Source organism: Megascapheus bottae, chromosome 8 (genome assembly GCF_031878675.1).
Source record: "Megascapheus bottae isolate mThoBot1 chromosome 8, mThoBot2.hap1, whole genome shotgun sequence".
NCBI classification, from domain to species: Eukaryota; Metazoa; Chordata; class Mammalia; order Rodentia; family Geomyidae; genus Megascapheus; species Megascapheus bottae.
The window spans coordinates 53888495-53907013 of record NC_143516.1 but is presented as its reverse complement, the minus strand read 5'-3'; the positions used below and the strand labels follow the sequence as shown (position 1 = coordinate 53907013).

Genomic DNA, 18519 nt, shown 5'->3' with positions numbered 1-18519 from the left:
CTACTAATAGGACAGGTATATGGAAGAACCTGAAACTAAAGAGACTATTGGACTTCACTCCATTCTGTCATGATCCAACAAACTGTACTTTGAATCTTTAATGTAGTTTTCATAGGATTAGGTAGAAGTCATTAGCAAGGTAGCAAAAGGTGGCTTCTGAGTTACTTATCATACAACACGCAGACTAACTTTATGGAAGTTTATAGAAGCCACAAACTTATTAGTATACTTTCCTATAATGTACATTATTACTTCAATTATAAAATTGTTTGTGTGTGTGTCCCGGGACTTGAAATCAGGCCCTAGGAGCGCTTCAGAGCTTCCGGTGCTTTACCACTTGAACTACAAGACTACTAGCTATATTGTCATTAATTGGAAATAGTCTCAGACTTTCCTGCCCAGACTGGCTTGGAAACTGAGATTTTCAGATCTTAGCTTTCTGAGTAGACAGGGTTACACACACTACCCACAGGTGCCTGGCTATAACTTTATTTTAGTACTGGGCCTGGTACTTGAACTCAGGCCCTAGGCACTGTTCCTGAGCTTTTTTGCTCAAGGCTAGAGCTTTACCACTTGATCAACACCTCCACATCTGGCTTTTTTGGGCGGTTAATTAGGTAAGAGTTTCACAAAGTTGTCTGCCTGAGCTGCCTCTGAAATGTTATCCTTAGATATCAGCCTCCTAAATAGCAGGGATAACAGGTGTGAGCAATTTGTGCCTGGCATAAACTCATTTTTAAACATCTTCCGTAGTAATGTCCAGTTACTAACAAGGAAAGTAAAATATTCTACTAGCCACTATGATGAAGAATGAGGAAAAAACTGCTTATAGACAGATGGTCAGGGAAGGTCATGTGAGAGTAAGTGGATGAAACTAGGAATAACTAGTGGGAACCACAAATAAACGAAAGGTATTAGTAATAAAAGATTAACTTTTACATATAATAGGGTCCACCATGAATGCTAAGATTGCTTAGCATCCCATCACTTGTTAAGATTCATAAAAATCAAACACCAATAAGCTATATTTCACAGTCATGGGAAGTTATTATGACTGAGGCCTGTATAACAAACAGTGACACGGGTTTCACCTACTTGTTTGCCACTGTTTCTAAAAGGGCAAAGAGCTGCTCAGATTGGTCTGTTTGTGGGTCCAAATCCATTGAACTCCTAATGATGTCCAAAGCTTGCATATTCCATCGTGGGTCCAAAGGGATCACAAAGTCATCTAGTTACAAAACCAAAAGAAGAATTGTTTAGTTAAAATGCTTTGCCTAGAAGGCTTCCATAGAATATTCATTTGTTTACTTTGTTCATACTGAGTCACATTCCAAACTATGCCCGATAATTAAAAAGCAGGATTAAGCTGGGTGCTGGTGCTGAGATTGCTACTCAGGAGGCTGAGATCTGAGGATTGAGGTTTAGAGCCAAACCAGGTACAGAAGTCTATCGGACTCCTTATCTATTAATCAGAAGGGGAAAAAAAAAGAGCTAGACTGGAAGTATAACTGTGATCCGTGAGCAGAAAAAGTCTACTATGAGTACAAGGTTTTGAGTTTAATAGCCCTGAAATGGGCAAAATAAGTGTATGTAATAAAAATAAACGGGCCGGGAAATTGGTCTAGTGGTAGAGTACTTGCCTAGCATACACAAAGACCCAGGTTTGATTCCTTGGTACAACATACATAGAAAAAGCCAGAAGTGGTGCTGTGGCTCAAGTGGCAGAGCTCTAGCCTTGAGAAAGTCCAAGGGCAGTGCTCAGGCCCTGAGTTCAAAGCCCAGTACTAGCAAATAAAAAATAAAAATAAAAGGAAAGAAAAGCAAGGTTGTCATTTTACCACTGTTTCTTTTCCAAATACGAAATATCTACAAGTCTCGGAAATTCACATGAAATATTCACATGAAAAATTCACATGAAATTCACTCTGAAATATAAAGGGAATCTCTGTTCAAACATAAATATTCCTATCAATAAATTCACTTCTCATACCTTACTACTTGTATGAAAGAATCCCTAGGCCTAATAATTTACCTTCAAACAACAATCGAAAGCCCACCCAAATTGTTTAGCTTAGTAACAATGATTGGCCAATGTTTCAATATAGTACCCAGTAGGCTAAAGACAGAGGGATCCTCATGAGCCCAGGAGGGTGAAAGAAACTAGCCTGAACACTGTAGCCAGACTGCATCTAAAAACAAACAAACAAACAAATAAAAATCAAGTTGGGTGCTGGTGGCTTACACCTATAATCCTAGCTACTCAGGAGGCTGGAATCTGAGGATTGTAGTTCAAAGTCAGCCTGGACACTAAGGTCCATGAGACCAGAAAATGGGAAGTGGAGCTGTGGCTCAAAGTGGTAGAACAGTATCCCTGAGCTCAGGGACTGCAAGCTCCTAGGCCCAGAGTTCAAGTCCTGCAACGCCCTGCCCGCCCCCCCCCATGCAAATCAAGACCAAAAATACTATCTGTAACTATAAAGTGAAGGGGCTGTTTCATAACCTTCCAGGTCTGATTTGGGGCAGCAGTAGAAACTATGACCTTTGCACAGTTACGAAAACCCAAATGAAGGAAGCAAATTGTGACTAAGGAGGATAGACAGTGGAGTAGTTTCAATTACTGAACTATTTACAACACTGCAGACTGCTAGTGCAGACTCTAAGTGGCAAGATCCTTTATTAAGTCCATATTCCAAAGCCCAATAAGTTAGGCAGCTACATAAATGAAAAAGAAAATAAACTTAAAACTAGTATGTTCCAACATAATACACTGAAGACTAGTGAAATTGGATAGCTGTAATTTTGTTCGGCTATATCCTAACCAATATAGTTTCCTTTATTGTTGGATTTACCCATTAGCCTGAGTGTATAACAAGTTCAGTACCAAAGCATAATATTTTTCCAAACCAAATAGCTTATATAATCTCCTTTATGGCCTATTTTTTTTCACTAACACTTCTGAAATCTACTTTGTATTATTCTATTCTAGTAAATTTGTTCTTTCAAAAAAATATTAGAAGCTGGGCACTGGTGGCTCACACCAACTCTAGCTAATCAGGAGGCTGAGATCTAAAGATCACAGTTCAAAGCCAGCCTGGGCATGGAAGTCCATTAGACTCTTATCTCCAATTAACCACTATAAAATCAGAAGTGCTGTGGCTCAAAGTGGTAGACTGGTAGCCTTGAGCTGAAGAGCTCAGGAACAGTGCCCAAGCCTAGAGTTTAAGCCCCATGACTGAAAACAAAACAAAACAATCATTAGAATATTTGATTTGACATACTTGTTTTATTATTGTGATTTTATAACTTCATCATGAAGGCTAATTGCTTTATCATTGTTTTACATTACCGGAAGCAACTTATTTTGTAAACTTTCTTTTCAAGGATGGAAATGAGCAAAGTGTTTTTTTTTACATCTATAAAAATAGAATAATGAAACTTTTCATTATTATTTTAAGAAGGGGTCAGATGCAAAGCAGAGTTATAGAGTGAGACTGGGATCTACTTACTCATGTATAGAAATTCCCCCCTTTATACTAAATATACGCTAATTTAAAAAAGTTCTGTTAAACTGTGACCGGGAAGGCTTTTCATTATGAATGTGAAGAACAAATTTAAAAAACAATGAAGCTAAAAAAAACAAAAACAGATGAAACTAAAAGCAGATACAAACCTGTTATATTTGTTTGCAGTATTTTGAAGACATTACTGATCCCTATTGAGAGAGAATTTGAGTAAAAATTCCTCAGGGCTGTAGCACTGGCTTCCAAACGGACTTGTATGGATTCTGTGGAATAATTAGAGGCAACATTAGGACTAAATCAATGTTGTCCCATGCTTTCTGCAATGGTGTTGTCAGAGTACTGTGGCACTAGTCATAGGAAGCAGTTTTTTTTTGTTTTTTGTTTTTGTTTTTTTTGCCAGTCCTGGGTTTGAGCTCAGGGCCTGAGCACTGTCCTTGGACTTTCTCAAGGCTAGAACTCTACCACTTGAGCCTCAGCACCACTTCCAGCTTTTTTCTATGTATGTGGTACTGAGGAATCGAACCCGGGTCTTCGTGCGTGCTAGGCAAACACTTTAACTACTAGGCCAAACTCCCGGCCAGGAAGCAGTATTTTAATGTCAGCCATAACATACTCACGTATTAGTAACTGTAGCTTGTTACGATCATAGAAAACAATACAAATAAAAACATTTACACAAATTCTGTGTATATGTACTTACACAGCATATGTCATGGAACAATACCCATTCACTGGCTTATCTGAGTTTCCAGCATAGAAAAGTTTATTGTAAACTCAATTACTTTCGTGAACCATCTCTATTAACAAACCCTATGTCCTATATTTTATGACTTAGCTAAAATGGTTATTATTGCCATTTGTGTTCTTTGAAAAAAATTAGTAAGTAATGAAAATGATGCAACTTGAAGAGTGGCTAATGAGATTAGAATTTTATGTACAAGTGAATCAATCAAAAAGAACTGTCCTCAGAATAGTTGTGATATTGCAGAAAAAAAAAACATTAAGAATGAAAAGGTAACAAAACATTTTCTTTTGAATTAGATAAAAAAGGATGGATACTAAGGATTATAGTAGAAATAACAAGTTTTAGTTATAACATATCTACTTAATTTAACAGTACTATATATCAAAACTAGTTATACAGTGTAGCCAAAGAATAACAGCCATTGAGGTGAATAGTGAAAAGGTTTCATTTAAAACAGGACAAGTGTTTGCAAACTGTTTCACTGTACAAATTAGCTTTTCTACTCACCAAGTCCTTGTGGTATATTCTTGGCTAAATGATAAAGCCATTTAACTCTAAGCATCCAATCCTGATTGGTTGCTCTTTCTATGAGCAAATTAACAGCCAGACTCAAAACATGTGGTTCATCAATCCAGTAAGGATCTAATTCTACTGCATTGAATTTCAGGTTCTCAGGGTTAGAAGACTGCATAATTCTCTCTAAGTCTTCCAAGGTAAGAGGCTGACTTCTGAAATTTATTGGAAGTTAAAAGTTAGTATTAAAACAACTTGTTTCATCACATTCGACCAAATAAAAAAATAATAATACAAATATTCTATCAAAGAAGGGGAAAAGATGAGTTTACCCCCTTGCTTCCCCCCTCTACAGGACAATTAAAACATATATTTAAAGCTGGGAGTACAGCTCATAGGTATTGAACATGATCAGTATGTGCAAGGCCCTAAGTTCTATCTCTGTATAATAAATAAAAAGGGAGTGATGATAACAGTTAAAATATGACACTTGGAAAATAGGAATGCAATGTTGGGGCCAAGTATATTACATTCTTCCCATTATTAGAAAATTAGAACTTGCCAAAAAACCGGAGACAACACACACTCTGCTGACCTTGCCCAGCTGCTGGTTTTCATGCTCATCCTGTTGAGGCAGTTTGCCAGGATCTGTCCATCACTTCGAACAACAGATAGGTGAGAATCTTCTGTAGCAAAGAAAGCTGAGGGAACAGAATCTGGCCACAACCCCGTGGCTAGAATGCAGTTTCCCCAGGTTTTCCGTGCTTGTAGAGAAGAAACATGTTTCTCCAGCAAAACCCTTACAAGCTGTAAGAATTAAAACACAGGGTACACAGGTATGAAACAAATAATTTCACTCTCCTCAGTAATATATAGCATATTATTGTTAAAAAAAAAAACCTGTATGAAACAAATCATAATACCTTCTGGTTTGTTGCTGAATGCTGAGAGCAGACATATGTTTCCCAGCATGCCCCAGAAAAGGCTTGGTCTAAACTTAGTCCACGCTGCAGGTACTGCACAATGAGTATGGCTGTATGAATTAGAGTAGACACAGAAGAGGCTGGAGAACCTGTAGAAAGAAAACACTGCCATCGATAAGTAATTGATTCTTTAATACCACTGAAGAAAATAAGATTAAACTCTGTCCGGGTCTGGGAGTTTGACCTGGTGGTAGAGTGCTTTGCTTAGCATGCATGAAGACCCGGAATCGATTCCCTGGTATCACATACATCGAATAAAAGCTGGAAGTGGTGCTGTGGCTCAAGTGGTAGAGCTCTAGCCTTGAGAAAGCCCAAGGACAGTGCTCACGTCTTGAGTTCAAGGACCAGAGCTGGTGGGAAAAACAAGATAAACCGTCCTTATATGAAATTTCCAGGCCAGGAGTTTGGCCTAGTGATAAGAGTGCTTGCTTAGCATGTACAAAGACCTGGGTTTGAGTCTTCGGAACCATACATAGAAAAAGCCAGAAGAGGTGTTGTGGCTCAAGTGATAAGAGTTCTAGCCTTGAGAAAAAACCTAAGGACAATGCTCAGCCCTTGACTGCCCAGGATTGGCAAAAAAGAGGCAACATGAAGTTCTAGAGGATTTAAACTCTGCAGGGGCTTAGAGGTCAAGTACTTCACCTGCAAAAGTCCTCTGGATCTCTGCGTGGAAAGCCAGTATGATGTCACACACACTATCACCCACCAATCCAAGGCTGTGCAGCAGAACCTTCGAGTCCATGTTGTCTGGGATAACATCATCCCAATCTCCTGAAATGTATATTTCAAGTCCACGATTTCTCATAGCTCGAGATATTTCTCCATGAAGTGGATCCATAGAAAGGAAAAGCCTAATAAAATGGCAATTAAAAGAAAAGATTTAAATCCCAGTGTATACAAGACTGTAACCTAGAAACATTTTATGAAGGCAAGTTGAATGTTCATCAAGGAAAATATCACTAATGCTAAATGTGCTACAATCAACTGCATTCCTTCTGCTACCAACATGCATCACACTATGGCAAAGCAGTTGTTCCAAGCATACTTTCCAATGGAACTATGCTGAAAACTTAAAAATCTTACTTTCAAATTCCTCAAATCAGGTAGGGCTGATTTGTTATTCTAACTCACCTATAGAGAGAAAAGGAACAATGCATTCTGCCTTGGGTAACAATTAGTTTCACAAATTCAATGCCATCAACATCTCCATTTATATATCTAACATCTAATACTTATATGTGAAACTGACTAGCTGGTTCCCATAGCAATCTGCTCCTTTTATTCAAGTCAAAAGTTAGGTATTATTCTTTGATTCTTTTGTATCTCATTTTACAGTTCATCAACAAGTTCCACCTAGTACAAACCAGTATTTTCTCTTGTCTGAACTACTACAAAGGGAGCACCTCAACTTTTACCTTTTACCACCAGCACAATCCAAGGGAGGAAATCCTACTTCTCATTTACTGTTCAGAGCCTACCTGTACCCAGCAAATAGAGCCTTAATAAACATTACTTTAAATTTAGGAAAGTGAATAAAATACGTGACTTTTTTTTTTTGGTCGGTCGTGGAACAGGTGACCATTCTTATAACCCAGTGTACTAAGTATATTATATCAGGGATTCCTACTGTCTCTGTCTAACTAAGCTGCCAGATAACTGGGCAGAAAATGAAGATACAATACCTGAAATTGGGATGTGGTGTTATTGTGGGAGTGGATCCATCTATTAGTCCTCTCTCATTAACTGTGAGGACACCTCCAGGTTCGAGCAAAGCATTCAAACGATCCAAGACTGACGGGCTGCACAGAGAGAATTCAAATGGCAATGGTGGACATGCTCCTTGCTTCTGCCTTTCTTGCACAAGCCTCCAATTTTTACTGTCCTAAATCTTTCATTCCCACAGATTATACCCCAAAGGACTATGTTCTCTTTCAATAGAAAATACTCTATTCTCCCATATTGCCCAAGACACAGAGCTATGCCTTTATTCAAAGTAAATTAACACTACTGGATAAATAAAATTAAGGAAAATTCCCTATACTACACAGCCTTTTCCCTCTTCTAGCTCTAACATCACACAATATTCTTACTAAAGTATAGCCTCAACAAGAAACATTCAGTAAAAATGTAAAGGAAGAAAAACCACTATTCGAGCTGTAGTAATTTCTAACGTGTGTGTGTGTGTGTAACTTGAACTCAGGGCCACTTGCTCTCAAATAAACTTTCCTCATCAAGGCTAGTCCTGTATCACTTCAAGTTACAACTTCAGACCCAAGGTAGCTTCTATTACACCAGGTAACCAGTAATTTTGTAAAGTGTATTTCCTTATATTAGGATGGTATGTGACACATGGCTTGTAGTCATCACTAAGACAGTTACAAAATGCCTTGTATCAGAACCTCCATTGCAAAAACCTTAATCTCAAAACGATCGCAACAAAATGAAGATTTCTGCTGTTTAATAAAAAGGTCTAACTCACAATGTTGTGGCAGTTCTGTTAGACTTTACTTCAGCTGACTCAGGACAAAATGCCATTATCCCTATTGTTAGTAAAGAGAAATAAAGGGCTAGGAAGTGGTGGCTCACACCTGTTACCCTAGCCAGTCTTGACGCTGAGATCTGAGGATCATGATTCGAAATCATCCTGGGAAGCAGAGTCTATGAAACTCTTCAATTAACTATCAAAAAAGCCAGATATAGAGCTGTGGCTCAAGAGGTAGAGTACTAGCCTTGAGCAAAAAATTTAGAGTCAGTGACTTAGCCCTGATTTCAAGACAGACAGATGGACAGATAAATGGATGGATGGATGGATGGATGGAAGGAGGAAGGAAGGGAGGGACAGGCACACACACGGACACACACACAATTAAAAACAAAGACCTGCCACCTAGGTTTCTACTTCACTAAACACAAAATCATCTGGCACATTGGTGAATGGGCAGAAGGTTCTTACTTGCAGAAGTTAACATTGTCCATGAGAAGCCAGTCTCCAGACTTCAGGGCCCGAACTAGTATGCTGTCAACCCATTCAAATGTGCCATGAGTGCGACCACTGGCTGACTGTGTAAGCTTCACCCCAAAACTTCGAAAATCTTCCACGAGTTTGGCAAACTCTATAGTGTCGATGGCAACATAATATCAACATCCATAGTGTGAAATTTCAACAACCCAACCCATCCCTCCTCAAAAAACCAAAACAAAAATCTAGTGACAAGCACAATATATAGGTCTTTTCTTTAATCCTTCCTATGGGCATGCTTATCATAGCCCAGAAAGTAGCAATTCAAAAAAGGAATTGCTTCCATATTAATCATATGCCATGCAGAAAAGATATATACTACTCCTATTTACACAAACATATCTCATCAATTCAGACTCTTGTTCTGAAGTTTAAATATGCCCAAGTACTTACAATCCTGTGTGCTTTCTTAATAATGTGGCTCTGTTAATTTTTGTCATTACAATTTTTGTTCACATTTGTTATTATCAATGTAAATATATCAATGTTTTGACTGCTAATCAAACTATAATTGTTAATCATTAAACTAAATAATATGGGCATGACATTCACAAATATATGCCTGTAAATGAACACAGTACAGACAACAGTAAGTCTACAATAAGCATGTATAATAAATAAATACACATACCCGCTTTGGAGTATGAGTTGATTTTATTATTGAGTCGCTGCATAAGCAACAAAACTGCTTCCAGTTTATTGACAATCTCCATGGTGATCTCTTTACCATCTTCTCCAAGAGACTTGGGCTTATATGTCAGACAGAAATGGCTCCAGGCCCGTAGCACTATTTCTGTATCTTCAGTACTGATAAGGAGGCTGTCTCTTAGCAGAGCCCTCACAGTACTCTCCACCTTCTCTATGAGTTGCCGCCAAGGTCGTATAATATCAACCTGCAGTTTACGGAGCACACAAATTCATCACAGTCACCTAACAAAGTACATTGTTATCTGTAGTCAAAACTAACACAAGACTTTCAGTCAGATCATGGGTTTTTGAGTTTTAGCTGACAAGGAAAAGCACTCCAGTTACCTGCTCAAATCCACCTAGAAGCTCAGTAGTATCCATTGCACTGTTCATAGCCATGATTTTCAATGTGTGGCCAGTGAGGTGTGCGAGAAGCTGGACCAGGCTGGTCTTGCCTACAGAGGCTGGCCCCACAAGAATGACCATCCAGCTCATCTGTACACACTTCATGATAGACTCCAAAGACTGCAATGACTGATGGAGCAGTGAAAGAGGCTGCCGAGTTGGGTGAGGAGCATAGCTGCCACGAGAAAGGACTGAGTAGCCAATCTGAAAAACATGGCAATGACATGTTATAGGCAATGACATGTTATAAGCATCCTTGAAAATGTGAACAGAAGAAACCAGAGATAATTGTAAAAAGAAAAAGGGTATACTAGTCTTCTCACCTGAACATCATAGGGAGTGATGCGAAATTGTCTGGTTCCCATATATGGATTAGAACTTGAACTGAACACATCCTTGAATACAGCGATAACCTAAAAGGAGATGATGTTATAATCAAAACACAAATCACTCCACCAAATTCTTGTGTAAACTTGGAATGAATACTTGTAGAACACAAGCACAGTAATGAGTCACTGTACTCAATGAATACTAGCTACGGTTTCCTTATCCATTTAAATTTTCTCTTAAAGCACAGGCTAAAGTTATTTAAGTCTCGGAATGAAAGTAAAGTTGATCTTAAGATTGCAGAAGTTACATAATCCCACATTATTTCAGATTGCAGTGAAAATATACCTGAATAAAATGATACTATGGTTCATGCCTGTAATTCTAGTTACTAAGGATGGTAAGATTCAAGAATCACAGTTTGAAGCCAGCCTAGGCGGGCAAGTTTATAAAACTTTTATCTCCATTTAATCACCAAAGAGCCAGACAATACTAAAAATATTGTCAAGAATATATTGTCTTGAAATTTTCTTCTAGTCCAATGACTGAGAGGCATTTGAAGATGTATAGCTGCCTAAACTACTACACAAAAGGAGACTTTGGCAACAGAATGAAAGAGGTATGAGACTCATTTGTGGCCAGCCACCCTGCAACTAGGGATTACTGTTGTTACATATATCCATCAATTAATTTATTTTTAAAACACTGAGGTTGAGTAAAAAAGAACAGTAGACCAAGTGTAAAGAGCAGAGTAGATTAAGTAGAAAGGACTTAGAATACAAGGATTGCTCTGATACCTATGAGACAGTAAAATTTTGAGACATGGACCCTAATTTCTGGTAACCCACTTCTTGCCTAGAGAAGGAAGGCCTTAATATCAAACAAAAATACTAAAGACTAAGGCACAGAAGCTACAGTCTCAGCTAATTGGGAGAGTTCAGGTTAGATAACATTGAAATCTCTTCAGAAAAATTAAAGTATATGTGATAAAACAATAGAAGCTGGGTGTGGTGGCTCACACCTGTAATCCTAGCTATTCAGGAGGCTGAGGATCACAGTTCAAAGCCAGCCAGGGCACTAAAGTCTATGATACTCTTATCTCCAATTAAGTACCAGGAAAACAAAAGTGGCACTGTGCCTCAAGGGGGTAGGGTTAGTAGACTTGAGCCAAAGAGCTCAGGGACAACATCCAGGCCAGAGTTCCATGTCCTGTGACTGACAAAAATAAATAAATAAAACAATAAATAAATAAATATAAATATATATATATAGTATACATGTATGTACACACACACACACACACACACACAATCACACTAGAGGGCTGGGAATGTGGCCTAGTAGTAGATGGCTTGCCTAGGAAGCCCTGGGTTCAATTTCTCAGTACCACATACACAGAAAAAGACAGAACTGGTACTGCGGCTCAAGTGATAGAGTGCTAGCTTTCAGAAAGCCCAGGAAGGGCAAAAAATAAAATAAAAATGAAAAAAAAAAAAAGAAATAAAAAAAGAACAGAATTCTGCAATTCTACATTAAGACTGTTTACAAAAAAATTATTATGTGGATACACAGTATCTTCTCTTTACAATTACTTTTCTTGTTGGATCCTCCTGGTTCTCAACTTTTTATCTTCTATGATGACTGATGATAGAGACCTACCAACAGTTAAGCTGTGACATGGGAGATTTAGATGATAAATCATGTCCTCTGAAGCAACTTAGGATAAGAGCAGAGAATGTATTTTATCTGTCTCCATAACTACTAAATTTCCATAAAGCATTAAGTTTAGCATTATTATTATGAGTATGCACCACTTCTGTTAGGAAATCAACTTACTGGTAGAAAAAATTAACATAAAAAAGCATTCCAAAACTCACCCTCTCTTTGTCTTCCTTGGTTCTCATTCTTTCACCATAGACCAAAAAGACATGCTGACCAGGATCATAACAGCCAGGGGACTGGTCAACCAGCATTAATTGACACCAGCGAAACAGGTCTCGGAGGTTAAATTCCCAGGGACCTCCTCTTTGTCCCCATTTCTTCTCAACGGTCACTTCATGATCAATCTAGAAAGGAAGTTTCCTTATCAAGAAACATGTCTATCAGGCAGTGCAGTTCAGTATAATCATTGCACTACAAATGTGTATGTAATCTGAAACAGAAATTAATAGGAGCTGGGATGTAGCTCAGTGAGAAAGCACTTGCCTAGCAAGTGCAACGTCCTGGGTTCAATATCCAGTATCAACTAAGAAAAAAAAAACAAAAACAAAAACAAAAACAAAAAAAAGAGAGAAGAAAAAAGAATACCATATAGGCATTAACACTGATATTCACAATATATAGAAAAAAGTTACTGTTACCATCAATTTAGTAATTTGTCTTCCAGATGAATTCTGTGATTTGCTTTTGTTATATAGAATAGTAATTTGGTAAAGCACGATAATGAGTAAATGTTGTTTCAAATATATAGGCAAGCAAACAAAACTAATGCAAGTTAGTACTTACATGGTTATTAAAGGCTACCATTTTCTTAACAATATTTTTGTTAATGGCGGGGAACAAAGTACTGGCAATGAACTCCATGTCAATTACTGTAAGAGGATCCACAAAAACCTGCAAGACATGATAAAATGGTAATATTTTCCTTCACAAAGCAGTATGTCATACTATATGAAATCTTCACTGGTACCCAGTAACAGTAATTAAGTAACAAAACATAACTGAAGTAGTAATTGAGTAGCAAAGATAATTTTCAATTGATCCCACTTCCCTGCCTCATTTTCCACTGTGTGACTACACAGCTTGAGCTGATGTTCCAAATATGCATCACATCTTGATGTCCCATTTGGCTTGCAAATTTGTTGCTCCATTTTCAAGATAATGATTCACAAAACATGCAAAACCCATTAGATTTTCCTTTAAGCTCTAGGCTAGTACAGACAAAAAAACAAAAACAAACCAACCAATCACATGTAACCATGCACTGGTGGCTCAGGCCTGCAATCCTAGCTACTCAGAAGACCGAGATCTAAGGATCACAGTTCAAAGCTGGCCAGGCAGGAAAGTCCCTAAAACTCTTATCTCCAAGTAGCCAACAGAAAACCAGAAGTAGTGCTCTGTAACATGAGCCACAGCGCCGTCTTGAGCTAAAGAACTCAGGGACAGCACCCAGGCCCAGACTGCAAGCCCCATGACCGACAAAACAAACAACAACAAAAAAACCCACACATATAGTTAGGAGGCAGAGGTGGTCCACTCCTGTTATCTTAGCCACTCACAAGGCTGAGATCTGAGGATTGCAATTCAAAGCCAGACTGGGCAGGAAAGTCCATGAGATTCTTATTTCCACTTATGCACAAAAAAGCCATAAATGGACATGTGGCTCAATTGGTAGATTGCTAACGTGAGGGCAAAATCTCAGAGACAGTTCCCACTGAGGTTCAAGTCTCAAGACTGGCAAACATAAATAAAAAGGACCTACGCAATTTTAAAAAGAAATGGACCTAAAAACATTCCATGTAATTTTAAATGATTTTCAAAATTCAGAGTGGCAGTATATAAATGCTTCCTACTAAATTCATTAAACTATTCAGTGTTGAATTATGAAATTTTTCATAATAAAACACTAAAAGCTACTAAACCACTCACAGTATTTCATGCCTGTAATTTTAGCTGTTGTGGAGTCAAGTCAGGAGGCTCAAAAAGTCAAGGCAAGCATAGTTAGAAAGTGAGATTCTGTGTAAAAACTGATACCAAGAAAGCTGGGATCAGTGGCTCACACCTGTAATCCTAGCTACTCAGGAGGCTGAAATCCGAGGATCACAGTTCAAAGTGAGGCACAAAAGAACGTGAGACTCTTATCATCAATTAACCCCTAGAAAACAGGAAGTGGGGCTATGACTCAAGAAGTAAGCCTTGGGCTGAAGAGCTAAGGGGGCAGCACCCAGGCCCAGAGTTCAAGTCTCATAAACCACTCCAAAAAAAAAAAAAAAAGATACCAAGAAGATCTTTATGTCAACAAGGGAAGGTGTCATTAAGGAGTATCCGGAGTTTTTTCCTAAGCCTTCTAGAATAGCCAAACTGTGAAAATAGCTCTTATTACCAGCATGTGCATACACATGGCTATTTGCAAAGAAAAGTAAAAGCTTAAGAAAAGATTCTAGGTTCAGTAATGACAAGGATGAAGAATGCTGGACTTTTATTATTCATGGTTGTTTTCTACTTTAACATTTTTTAAAAATTAAATATATTAATAAAAAGATATTACTTGCTAGTAAATTAAAATAATCACTTTAATAACAAAATTTGTTCACACATATTCATAAATGACAGACTCAGTTGAACCTTTAAAATCTAGTCTTCACATCATAGTAAAAAACACTAGACCCGAATACCAAGGAGCTGATTTTAAATGCTGCAAAAATAAAGAGCTATACTACAATGGGAAAAAAATTAGAATAACTGCAGACCTCTCCATGCAAACCCTAAATGCAAGAAAAGCTTGAAAAAACATCATTCATACCATGAAGACCAACAACTGCCAACCCAGACTGATTTATCCAGCAAAACTAGCATTTACATTTGAGGGTGAAACAAGAATATTTCATTACAAAGAGAAGCTACATGAATACATGCACACTAAACCAGCATTACAAAAAATATTAAATAATCAAGAACAAATTGCAGATCACCTAGAACCCCCATAAAGAAGCCATTACCTAAAAATCACTAAACACAAAAGGGGAAAAGAGAGAAAGAAACTCAGAAGTAAAATTAAATAATGACAAAGGACACTGACCACTTTTCTATAATTTCCCTAAATGTAAATGCGCTGAACAATCAAAAGACCCAGAGCAGCAGACTGGATTAAAAAACAAGACCCACCTACATGTTGCCTCAATGCCAAAGACACAAACAAACTCCAAGTGAAAAGATGGAAGAAAATTTTCCACTCCAATGTACCATGCAAAAAAGCAGGAGTTGCAATTTTAATCTCCGACAAAATTAAATTTTCAGTAAAATTAATAAATAAAGATAAGGCCGGCCACTACATATTAGTAAAGGGTACAAGCCATACCCACAATATTACAGTCATAAATATTTACTCTCCCAACACGGGAGCACTGAAATTCGTCAAGCAAACTCTCTTACAATTACAGAACAAGACAGACTCAAACATAATCATAGTGGGAGACACCACTCTCACCAAACGACAGTTCAACTCAACATACGTTAAACAAAGACACCACCGACTTAAACGACACTATAGCCCAGGTGGGCTTAACAGATATACACAGAATCTTCCATCCAACAGTGAAACTTTTTTTTTCCAGTCCTGGGCTTGAGCTCAGGGCCTGAGCACTGTCCTTGGACTTTCTCAAGGTTAGAGCTCTACCACTTGAGCCTCAGAACCATTTCTGGCTTTTTTCTAGGTATGTGGTACCAAGGAATTGAATCTGGGTCTTCATGCATGCTAGGCAAGCACTCTACCACTAGGCCAAACTCCCAGTCCCAACAGCGAAACTTTATACATTTTTCTCAGCAGCACATGGAACACACTCCAAAATAGATCATGTAATAGCTGATATAGAAAACTTAAGCAGAGGATTGATATAATCCCATGCATTCTATTTGATGACAGTGGAGTCAGACTAGTTCTGAACAATGCAGTAAAAGTCAAAAAACATTCAAACACTTGGAAGCTGAACAACACCCTTCTGAATAACTCCAGGGTCACAGAGATCAGATCAAAGAAGAAATTCAAAACTTTCTTGAATGTAATGACAATGAAAAGACATCACAAAGGAACTTATGGGACACAGCAAAGGCAATTTTATTGCACTAGGAGCGCATATTAAAAAGACAGAAGAAGAGCATGTAAATAACCTAAAAAAAAAAAAAAACTGAAGCACCTAGAGGAGCAAGAAAAAGTTAATTCTAAAACAACTAGAAGGACAGAAATAACAAAAATAAAATCAGAAATATCAGAGATTGAAATAAGATCTATTACACACAAATAAACCAAAAAGTTGGTTCTTTGAAAGAGTCAACAAAATTGACAGACCCCAGGCAAGATAAATCAAAAAAAGGAGAGGGGAGACTCAAATAAGATTAGATCCCATGGGAACAATCACAACTGATATCCAAGAAATTCAGTCCATAATGAATAAATACTACCAGGGCCTATATTCAAAGAAGCAAGAAAATCTAGTAGAAATGGATAATTTCTTAAATAAATATAGGCTACCTATACTGAACAATGAAGAAAACAAATAAATTGAACAAACCAATTCCATACAATGAAATTTCGTTGTATGAAATTACAGAAACAATCAGGGAAATGTGATGTAAAAAAATCAATGTTAATAAATTATTTAATAAAAAATAGAAAATTTTGATTATGTTCTAAAAACTAAGTGCCAGTAATTGTATATAGTGATTCCCTTCTTGAACACTCGTTTGTTAAGCATGTCATTTGAAAAATGATGTAAAAATCAATGTTAATAATTTTTTAATAAAAAATTTAAAAAACAAATAAAAAACGTATGACTCTATAGACATGTCTTATTACATAGATTAATATGTATCTATGTATACAGACTCTTAGCCTAATTTTGCTTATGTTCTAAAAACTAAGTGCCAGTGACTGTATATAGAGATTCCCTTCTTGAATACTTAAGTTTGTTAAACACGTCATTTGAAATACGATGTAAAAATCAATGTTAATAAATTATTTAATAAAAAAATAGAAAAAAAAATCTGGTCTTCTTTCATGAATGCAGTAATGAAAATGGGAGGTAAAAATCAATTCTCCAAAGATACCAAGTTCTCAAGTAAGAGGAAATAAAAAATATTAAAATTAGGAGGGAAATGATGATGGGAACCAGTCACATCACATAAAATTCTTATCTACCTTTGGTGTCATGACAACAGTGAATCTTACCTGAGTGAATCTGTTGAGAAAAGACCTGGGTAAGCCTTTTCTCCCACCTCCTTGTCTGAAAGGATTCTGGCATCCAAAAATCTTTGTCTTTTCATGTTGTACTTGAAAGTTCATTCCTAACTCAGGCACATAGATTTCTCCACGATGGTCAAAACAAGCATTAAGTCCTTCCAGTACAGACTGAGAGGCCAGGTTAAGCTATTTGTTAAAAAAAAAAAAAAAAAAATTAAAGGCAATAATTCACGGCAAATAAAGTACCATCTTGTAAGAAATTAAAACAATATTGATAATTTACAACATTTACAACATTGGTAATTTACCACATTTTATGTATCTATACTGACCTTTCTAAATAACTTGATCTTTACATATTTCTCAGTACAAGTACTACAGAAAACATCTAAGTGGGTTTCACTTATATGACAAAACAATATACACAATGAAATTTAATTTTAAAAAATTATGTTACTTAAAAAAATAGTTATAAGGAATGAGTTGAATAGATGTCTTTGGAGGCTGAGGCTAAGATATCAGGGATGTGAGACATGGGAGGGTGGAGGGATCGTTAACAAGAAAAACCATGAGAAAAACAGTAAGATAGTAATCATGCACTCTATAAGAATTTCAACTGTTAACAAAAAAAGAAATTTCAACTGTTTTCTATAAGCCCTACAAAGCAGTATTTCTATTGTATATGACTAACTAAAAAGCAGCTCCTAAAACCACTTAAAATGGGAGTGAAGGCTGTCCTTCCCATCTCCCTTGAACAGACAGCAAGAAGCACCACAGCCCTCTTCAATGTCTGGTCTCAAAGGGCATAAATCTAGCAAATCTGCTGAGACCCTTATCAATCAGTTTCCTCATAGTGCTTTTGTCATTCTCATCATTTCAATTCCACAGTATTAGTTCTTCCCTAACTAAAATTATCCCAAACACACTCAACTTCTTATCTTGAACTATCTGCCAGATAGCAAGGATTTGATATTTATCATGCCTATGAATGTGTTCTTTCTTCAGATCAATAATTTTACCCAATATGTACCTGTAACTCTAACCATTTACTCATCACTGTTGTATTACATTGTATTTATCCAGTTTCTCTGGCACACTAACAAAACATGAAGTATTTGACACTATTTGTAAAATACCTGTGAAATAAATTCAAATTCAGAAAATCTGTCAGAGATACAAATTAGAGAACAAATTAACCAAAATTCAGTTTTTCTCTGAAGAATTGCTTTAAAATCTGGAGCACTATATAGGTTATGTGAGGAAGGTTTTTGTACATATGCTTGGTCACAGTGACCTTAAACGACTCCATGAAGGATCTTTTCAGTTTTGTCTTTATTGGTCATTAGCATGTCCATCCACTAAGA

General features: G+C 37.0%; 1 protein-coding gene across 1 annotated transcript in view; it reads right to left on the bottom strand.

Moving 5' to 3' along the window:
* The window catches only part of Mdn1 (midasin AAA ATPase 1), a 148499-nt gene that overhangs the window by 59735 nt on the left and 70245 nt on the right, over positions 1-18519 (bottom strand). Inside the window, exons 38-51 of the mRNA XM_090338431.1 lie at positions 17144-17341; positions 12706-12813; positions 12078-12266; positions 10197-10286; positions 9814-10077; positions 9413-9674; positions 8716-8875; positions 7445-7561; positions 6405-6613; positions 5703-5851; positions 5375-5586; positions 4774-4994; positions 3671-3784; positions 1096-1228 (exon numbers count right to left, since the gene is read on the bottom strand). Coding sequence (XP_090194557.1) covers positions 1096-1228; positions 3671-3784; positions 4774-4994; positions 5375-5586; positions 5703-5851; positions 6405-6613; positions 7445-7561; positions 8716-8875; positions 9413-9674; positions 9814-10077; positions 10197-10286; positions 12078-12266; positions 12706-12813; positions 17144-17341 — 2426 coding nt within the window. The remainder of the gene's footprint in view (positions 1-1095; positions 1229-3670; positions 3785-4773; positions 4995-5374; positions 5587-5702; positions 5852-6404; positions 6614-7444; positions 7562-8715; positions 8876-9412; positions 9675-9813; positions 10078-10196; positions 10287-12077; positions 12267-12705; positions 12814-17143; positions 17342-18519) is intronic.